The following is a 9,225-nucleotide window of genomic DNA, read 5'->3' on the forward strand; positions in this document are numbered from 1 at the left end:
TATTCAACCATATTTTGACCAATTTCCAGGGGATTTGGTACAAAGATACTTTTCTATAGGTCCCATACATTGACAAGTAAGGGGGTCAAGATGCCATAAAAAGCATAATTAATGGGCTTTATTATAATTATTCTGCTGTGTTTCAGCCATTTTACATTGTACAAAGATACTTTTTTTAACAGGTCCCATTCATATACATACAAAAATGTGGGACATGGCCCGTTTTGGTCTTTTTAGGGGGGTCAAAAAGTTAATCCATAATTTTAAGGGTTTTGGTGAATTATTTAGCCTTGTTTTGACCAACTTACATTGAATTTAGTATAAAGATACTCTTTGCAAGTCCCAAACAAAGATATAGACAATTGTGGAATTTCTGTCTTTTGCTTTATTTTTTAGTGAGGAAAGCACAATTTGGGGTTTTTGTGAACACTTCATATGTATGTTAATCAACTTAAATGGGATTTGGTAAAAATATGCCTTTTTATAGGTGCCAAAGAGTGATATAGACAGTTTTTGATTTTTCTGTGTTTTTTAACAATTTTTCTTATGTTAAAATCGGCCATGTTGGAAACATATTGCAATCGCCCAAAAATGTTAATTTCTTTAATTCTTAATAAAATTTAAGTAATTTATGGAATTACGGCGCATTTACGTACACCCGGCCTTATTTACATCAATTATACATGTTTAATACAAACTACCAAAATTCAAATTAATAAAATTCTTAATTTACCTAAACTAAATTCATAATATAAAGATTGCAACTTATTTGTTTTTGTGGTCTTGCTGAACCTTTAAAGTCTAAGTTGTAGTGAAAGAAAACAACTTTTTTGAATTGTATAATTTAAACGTTTAATAATGTAATATTATTTGCAAGATAATATAAACTCCAGTTTTCCAAACAATAATTCTGAAGCAATTGGGTATTTTTGAGTGAATTTTACAATTAATTCAGTATTTTAGGATTTAAAAAGAGTTTAAGAAAGAAGTTATAATGATTTTGTGAGTTTTCTAAGTGAACATATACATGAAGAAATGGCATAAGTAAATAATGCCTGTGTTATGAAATAAGGTCAAGAGCTAGGAAAGTACAGCAGGCTGGTTATTGAGAATCACAAGTTAAGAGTTATAAAAATGAAGTTACAATAGAGATATTGAGAAAAATGCTAACCATAAGTTTGACAGTGATAAGCTACTGACGTCGAGTTAGTAGTACAGTAAAGGCTACTAAAACGTTTATGATAACATCTCAAATTGGCACTTTGATGCTAGATCTGTTACTCCAGACCAGTATAATAGTACAAGTAAAATGGAAACTGGAGCACTCACCATCACATTAACCAATTACTCGAGAGTCTTGGTTCTTGTTTTAGATTAGCCCAGGGAGTTACACAGATTGACCAATAAAGTGTTGGAACTACTTGCAGGTAGTTAGGAATACTATTTGGAAAGTCAAAAGAATACAAAGAAAATATGGTTTAAAAACTTGTGTCTGGAGCTAAAAATCAGTTCTCTCCAAAAAGAATTGAGATTCTCCCCAGAGTTGCTGATAATCCAGAAACTATGAACATGAAAGTGTTCCAGCTTCAACGTTTTATCAGGCCAACTGTGTTGTGAGTAATGAAACTATTTCTCTCTTAATCAGTTAATGTGAATTTGGATGGATTCTAAAGAATCATATGAAAGTTAAGAAACTTGATGTTATATATGAGTTATAATTATCAGTGTTGTTAACCTAAACATCCCCTTTTTTGAAGAGTTAACAAATGATTGGAGAAGTTTATTTCATGTTAAGAAACTTAAATAAACTTGATGTATTGTGTTGAATATCAGTCTCAGGATCAGTTTCTTTAGACTAAACATAAATCTCCTAGAGTTAGTGATTTGTGATCTCCATTTGCCACTGCAATCTTCAATTAAATAAATTTGGTGTAATCGACAGTATAGTCGAAACTCCAATAACTAGCCCTAAGGCACTGTCCATTACAATTCTGTAGGCAACAAAGTTTAATAATACTATTTGCAAAATAAATCCCAAAATATTTTTTATATTATTTTATACATTGTAAAGTACAGTTTAGAAGAAAATTTATTTGACATTTTTTGTTCTTAATAAAATGGTTGACATTTGCAAATTTAAATGCTGTTTTTATTTATTATTTACTAAAAATTTATTACTACATTTACATTTGTAATTTATCATGTGGTTAAAGGGTTGGAATGGCTAAATGAATAAAGAATACTGGGTTTTGAGTGTTTGTCCTTTGATCAAAGAATTGCCTGCAACAACTTCCACCAAGACACTAATTCAGGATAGTAAGAGGTGTGGTGTTATGGTGTTACAAATCCTTAAACATACACAATGTATAAAAATAAACTTATAGTTATTTAACACTAGAGAAAATAGTTATCCAGATTATAAATTACAAAGTAACACAATGTAAGATCAGTGATTTTATATCTTATTCAAAAAGAGTACAGGTATGCAATTATAGATTAGAAACAACACATTTTAAAAAAAAAACAGTAAATTTGCACTTTTCTTAACATTTAAGTAGCACAAGAATTGACAGTCAATGATTTTGATTGGTTACGCTTCCTTTGGTTAGTATTTCTAAGTTAGGAATGGTGGTAGGTAGCTCTAGTAACTTTGCCATAACTCAAAAACAAATATAATGAAAGGGGAAGTACTGTAGTGGCAACAGGAATATAACTCGAGACTCTCAAATCATAAGGCAAACACTCCCTAATCAAGGTTTTCATTAAGAACTGTCCAGCAGCCAAAATGGCAGTTTCCAAATTTATGGGTCAGTTCAACTTCTAAAATTATATTTTAAAAAAATCAGAAAAAAACAAGAAATTTATTTAAAAAATACCTATAGTTATTGCAGATTTTAAACTTATAACAGAAATTCCTATTCTAAAACTAGTAAAAACTTCATCTGGTTGTAGTTTTGGCTCAGCCCCAATCTTTGTAGGCTATTGAAATGAAACAAAATACACAGGGTTCAAAACTTTTCAGAATAGTTTAGGTATTTCTGCTATAGACTTTGTATTATCTAATTTATCTTTCACAGAGAAGCACAGGTGATTTTGGCTAAATAAAAATTATGTATTCAACATTTTCTCCTGTGACTGTCAATTAACAACAGGAATTGTGTATTGAGGATTACATTTGTGTCCAAACTAATGCAAATTTGGCATGATCTCTAATTATAAATTTGTTGGTCAGTGAAAGTGGATCTTTTTCAGGAAAACATGTTGTTCTTACAAGTTTTTATATAATCACAATCAAATTGCAGCATGGAGCTGAAAACAAAGAGAAAAAATGAAGATAAAAAGGGTCAACAATTTGTCACAGACTTCTTCAGACCAACACTAAAGAAAAATGCTTTGAATTTTTCCCTAGTGTTTCATTTTTTCATGCATACCAAGGGCAGTTGAGCTTATAATGAGATGTATCTGCAACAAAACGTATGCTCAATAACCTGCTCCTGTCCCTTTTTTAGCTTCACTATTCAGATGCATGTGCATGAATGGAGTCCATTTTTGATATAACAGAATACAACTGCATTATGAGATTCAAATCAAAATATCAAATTTGGTCCTCACAAGCAAATAACCTATAAAGTACAATGTATACATTTGTGATGCAGATCCTGGAAACCTTCTGAAAATGCTTCAAGTACCATATTTTATAAACAGCATTTTGTTCTTAGTATTTAGGTAATAATCATTACTTTCATCCTAGAACACCAGTGTGGTTAGTTTAGTATACAGGTTTTAACTTGTATGGGACCATAGTGACTCCACCCTGGCATTCCAGGGTCAAAACTTTTCAAACACATGTTCATGTCTATCATCTTTTTTTTTTGGTATTATAAGGTACTTCAATAATTTGTGGATGAAGTAAGTGTTGTTCAATTAATCTCTGCTTGTGTAAAATGGATGATTATATCAGCATATGTAATATTTCTTTTCATACGGAAAACTGTTAATTATCTCTGAAACAGCTGTGAACACCTTTTATTTATTTCAGTGGCCAAGTAAGATCATCTAAGCTTATAAAAATTGAATGTTATTTCTTTACGACATTTTGCTTTCTGACCATGCATGTATAGATATGAATTTGAGTTTTGTGCAAAACATCATTGCTTCATATAAGGCGTTTATCACTTCAACTTTCAGAATGCATCAAAATCAATAAATAGTCAATGATCTAGAGAAAAGTGACATTTTGGCATGGATATATATCAAGGTCAAAAAGCAAAATTACTCAGAATGCAGGATTTTGCATATAATATTTAAAAATTCATAGAGGGCATACCCTCAGACCACCCTACATTGTGCTTCATGCCTTCAGCATGGCTTAGGCCTCATCAAATGCTTTGCAAGCCTCCTAGAAACAAAATTATTGAAAACTGCTGATTACCAGGTTATGTCAGCTCAAAATTAATGAAACTACGATTATTCAAAATATGATGAGAAATCATAATGGCAGTATTGTGATTGTTTGGATAGTTAGAGTAATCAAAAACAGTAATAATCAGAAACATAAGTTAATTGTCCAGATCAAACATTAGAAGGTCCAGTAGAACTGCTTTATACATTTCCATGTTGTTAAATCACTCATTTTTCAAAGAAGTCTATATTAGTATGTAAGTAAACTACATTTTGTATTTGTAAATTTAATTGTTAATGATTTGTGGGTGTGGAAAAAAATGTTTTTGACTAAACATATAAAAATAAGATATTGTAAATAAAAGTTTTTAATTTTATTTAAATAAGTTCATAAGTAGTTGTGCTTATGATTGGCTTTGAAGTTAAGCTCATGGACCTCATTTTGCAATGTGTAGACTCCACTTTCCAAAGAAGAGAGGATAGTTGCAGGTAAAGAGGTGGAGGTAGTTGGAATAGAACGGAAAATACTATCACAAGATGGCAGCACAAGCATCTGGCAGGCATTTTTCACTATAGAAGGGTATGGTTTTTGATTCTGTATTTTTGTTGTTGTTGTTTAACATAAACATGTAACTCTATGTTTATGAGTTGTTGTTTTTTCAATATAAGCTACTATTACAGCAGTAGGACTTGATGGAAATAATTGAAAATGAAAATAAATGTTAATGGGAATTTCTAAGTTTTCAAACATGGTTCTGAAGTTTTGTAATTAAATGCAAGCTATACAGCTGCCATGTGCAATATACAGACTGCAAGGTAGTTTTATCTGGGCCACAAAGAGTTCTTAACCCATTCCACATGGGTCAAAGGCCATGTCATCATGTTTTTTTGACTTGCATTCAAAATTTTATTGAACTACTATTTTATGAATTTATATCAATAACTTTGGTATCAAACTGTAGATATCATAATTCAAATTTTAGTATTATACATTATTTGATCTCTTAATTTAAAAGTAAGTATTAAAAAAACAAACCGATTTTTATGTGATTACCAATATTAATAAGCTAGAATATAAAAGCACAAAATGGTTACAAGGTTGGTCCGAGATTCGAGACCGTGCTGTAAAGAGTTAAAGTACAAGGAAATCACTGTCTTTTTAAATTTTATTTTTGCTTCATATGGTGTGGTCTGCAAGTACATTTAAAAATTGATATCTGGCCCATGCCCTTGAGGAAATTGCACATGCCTGCTATACAGCTTAATAAAAAATGAGATAATCTTAAGCATAAATGTTATAATTATGTGATTGTTTCAGTAGGTAGTAAGTCAAATGAATGCATTGCTATTACTGTTTATGATACTTGTAACATATACATACAGACAGGTGGAAAATCCAGAATTTGAAAATTATACAACACATTCAAGAGATAATCCTTAAAGCATAAACTTTATAATTTTGTAATTGTTTCAACACGTGGTAAGTAAAATTCATACAGTGCTTTGACACTGATGTATACAGTCATATGAAAAATCTGGAGATTTTTGTGGAATGCCATCTTTATCTGGATCATCCAGTAAATCAATGCAAAATCATTGATATTGGCAATTGAACTCTCTTGCCACTTAACACATTCACACTACTGAGGATGCATATGTGTGCATTTAACATTTGTTTGTGAGTGCTCATGATGCGCATTGTAAATAAAAAATATATAAAGATTTCATGTTTTATATTTGCTATTATTGCTATTGATTTATTGAAAACACAATTGTATTGCACCTAAACTCCTATCAGCACTTGCTATAGAAGTTGTCAAGCATCACAGCAGTAAACGTGTTAATCTATTTATAGTAGCACAATGCTTTCTTCCCATACAGCCAGAATATGTGATGTATTTGAAAGTAGTACAGTTGTATCGATAATGGTAACTTTGTACTTTTAGCAGCATAAATAGCATTACACTTAAAAGAAAATACTGTGATGATAATTTCTTATTGAAGAGAGGGGTTTCATTAAGTAGAAAAGTGAAAGTTTCAAATATTTTAGTTTTTCTCAAAAGGTTTTGAAGGTATTTATTATATCGGTGAGAGAAATGACTGATAGATGGGAAACCAGTTTTATCATTATAATAAAGATTTATGTGGCCAGGCCTATCATTGTTCCATTATTTGTAAATGTTAATACTGGTTTACCATTGTATGCATACATATGTGGATTTTGTTTTTTTGCATTGTTACCAAGCGGTAAGTGAAGATTAGCTGTTCTGTTATAGCAAGGATCAAAGGTGGTTTTATTGATATTATAGTTGGCACCATTCTTAGTAGTTTCCAGTACATGATGTGAGCTGTGCTTTATGTAAATAAGAATCCCAATTCTGAAGAAACACAAAATTTGGAGGAAAAGTGTATGTTCAGTATGACATCATCCAAGGTGGAGAAAGGCAACTAGTGTGAACAAGTGTTATCCAATTATGTTTCAATATTTGTTGGATGTCCCTTTATGTGTACAAATTATGCAAACTGAAGTGACTGAAGAAACATTTTAGTAGTATTTCTGTATAAATGAGTATTTATGGGCTAGATTCTCATTAACATGTATTGACCTTATTGTAGATGTTTCTATACATTTGAGTCCCCCATTAGATCAGTGGTAAGTTTATGATTTAAAACAGTAAAATGCAGGGTTAAATTCCTTCTGGTATACAAAGCACAGATAGCCTGTTGTGCATCATTGTACCAAAACAAACAATTAAGTTCTGTACCTTTGAAACATTTTTAATAAGGGTTTTGAATCCTTTATTTGTAAACATAATAAATATTATGTTTCCTAAAACCTGTGAAATATGAGAAATATTTTTGCCTTGCTTTGCTTGTACCACAATTTTATCTTGTTATTATTCATATAAAGCTGTTTTAATATAAAGAAAAATCTTGTTACTGGGTTACTTTGAAATATCTTCCATTTTTACAGAAAATCAGTGTTGTAGGTCTTTATACATTTGTTTGTAAGTGAACCCAAGTTTAAAGGAAGTATTATAACATTAGTTGGGTAATTAGTTACAGATTACTCTTGCTTAATTTAAAATTTAGCATAAATGTTTTAAATCTGTGCATTTAGTTTTAGTAATTAAATTTTGACATTGCCTTTTAGTGAAACAATTAACTGCATAACAGGCTGAAAACTGTTTGATATACCTAATTTTACTGTAATAACTAGAGTAAAAATTGACTCATTTAGTACTGTTAATAGTATATGTTGGATATACCTGACTGCTTCATTTCATTTTTAAGTTTAATATGAACCTTATGATTTAGATTGTTTACATAGCACAGTGTTAAAGTAAGTTATTTTTAGAACCAATAGTTTAGAATTTTATTGGATAGTCAACATAGTTTCACTAAGGGAAAATCTTGCCTAACAAATCTTTTAACATTCTTTGAAAAGGTTACTGCTTATGTAGATGAGTGTAGGGGTGTAGATTTTGTATCTGGATTTTCAGAAAGCATTTAACAAGGTGCCACATAAGAGGCTTGCAAAAACATTATCTCTATAGGTGTGGGGGATAAATTAGCAAATTGGATAGAAGAGTGGCTGGATGGAAGAAAGCAGAGGGGTGTTACAAGTGGAGTTCAGTCAAAATGGAAAATGTCACAAGTGGGGTACCTCAGGACTCAGTCTTAGGACCTCTGCTCATTTTGATTTACATCAATCACATAGATGAAGGAATAGTCAATAAATTACTTAAATTTGCAGATGATATTAAGGTCTTGGGTGTTGCTAGCTGTGACGATAATGCATGTGGGTTATCATAATTTGGATGGAAATAACCTTAACAGTGTTATGAAGGAAAGGGATCTTGGTGTAATAGTCGATCAGTCTGTAAAGCCATCCAAGCAGTGTGCTGTTGCTAATGGTAGGGCAAATAGGATTTTAGGTTGTATCTACAGAAATATTAAATACCAGTCTAAAGAGGTTATAATTTCATTGTACAGGTCACTGGTTAGACCACATTTGGAATAATGTGTTCAGTCTTGGGCTTATTGAAAAGGTTCAGAGAAGGGTTACTAGATTGGTGCCTGGGATGGAGGGGTTATCATACGAGGATAGGCTGAAATCTCTCAAATTATTTTCTCTGGAAAAAAGAAAAGTTAGAGGGGATCTGGTTGAGGTGTTAAAGATTGTAATGGGAATTGATAGTGTTGTTGCATCATTTTTTTTTCATATTTAACAATAAGAATAGTAGGACTAGGGGACACAAATATAAATTTTGTCAAGGTAGGAGCCATCTTCAGCTAAAACAGTTTCATTTTTCTAACAGGGTGGTTGGTCTTTGGAATGGGTTGCCTTCAAATTTTGTAGAGGCAGTAAATTTAAGTGAGTTTAAGAGAAAGCTTGAAAAGTATATGGATGATAATTATTAATTATTTTAATTTAGTTTAGAGGATGGAACAGCAAAGATGGACCAATAGGTTCCATGTTGTCCCAAAACATGTTATGTTATATCACAGGTTTCCTTATATAACTGTTTACAAATCACTTGTTGTGTAATTCAGTTGTTTTGAATTGATGTCATGTTACTCGAACATTTCTCTCACTGCTTTAAATGAGCATTTTTACTTCATAACATCTTGTAGTGTATAGAAAGTTGTAGGCCTTAGTCAGCAGTATATATGTGTGTGTGTGTGTATGTGTGTGTGTATATATATATATATATATATATATATGCGACCAAGTTAGTGTAAGTTAAGTTTGTAGAAAGTAAAGTGTAGGTTAACTGTATGTAGTAGTTTAGTCTGTAACGAGGTAGTAATTTTAAATGA

General features: G+C 31.1%; 1 protein-coding gene across 1 annotated transcript in view; it reads left to right on the forward strand.

Annotated features, from left to right (window-relative positions):
• The window catches only part of LOC106462980 (ciliogenesis-associated TTC17-interacting protein-like), a 55,763-nt gene that overhangs the window by 31,547 nt on the left and 14,991 nt on the right, over positions 1-9,225 (forward strand). Inside the window, exon 3 of the mRNA XM_013922950.2 lies at positions 4,857-4,981. Coding sequence (XP_013778404.2) covers positions 4,857-4,981 — 125 coding nt within the window. The remainder of the gene's footprint in view (positions 1-4,856; positions 4,982-9,225) is intronic.

The sequence above is a fragment of the Limulus polyphemus genome, unplaced genomic scaffold (assembly GCF_000517525.1).
Source record: "Limulus polyphemus unplaced genomic scaffold, Limulus_polyphemus-2.1.2 Scaffold1293, whole genome shotgun sequence".
NCBI lineage: Eukaryota > Metazoa > Arthropoda > Merostomata > Xiphosura > Limulidae > Limulus > Limulus polyphemus.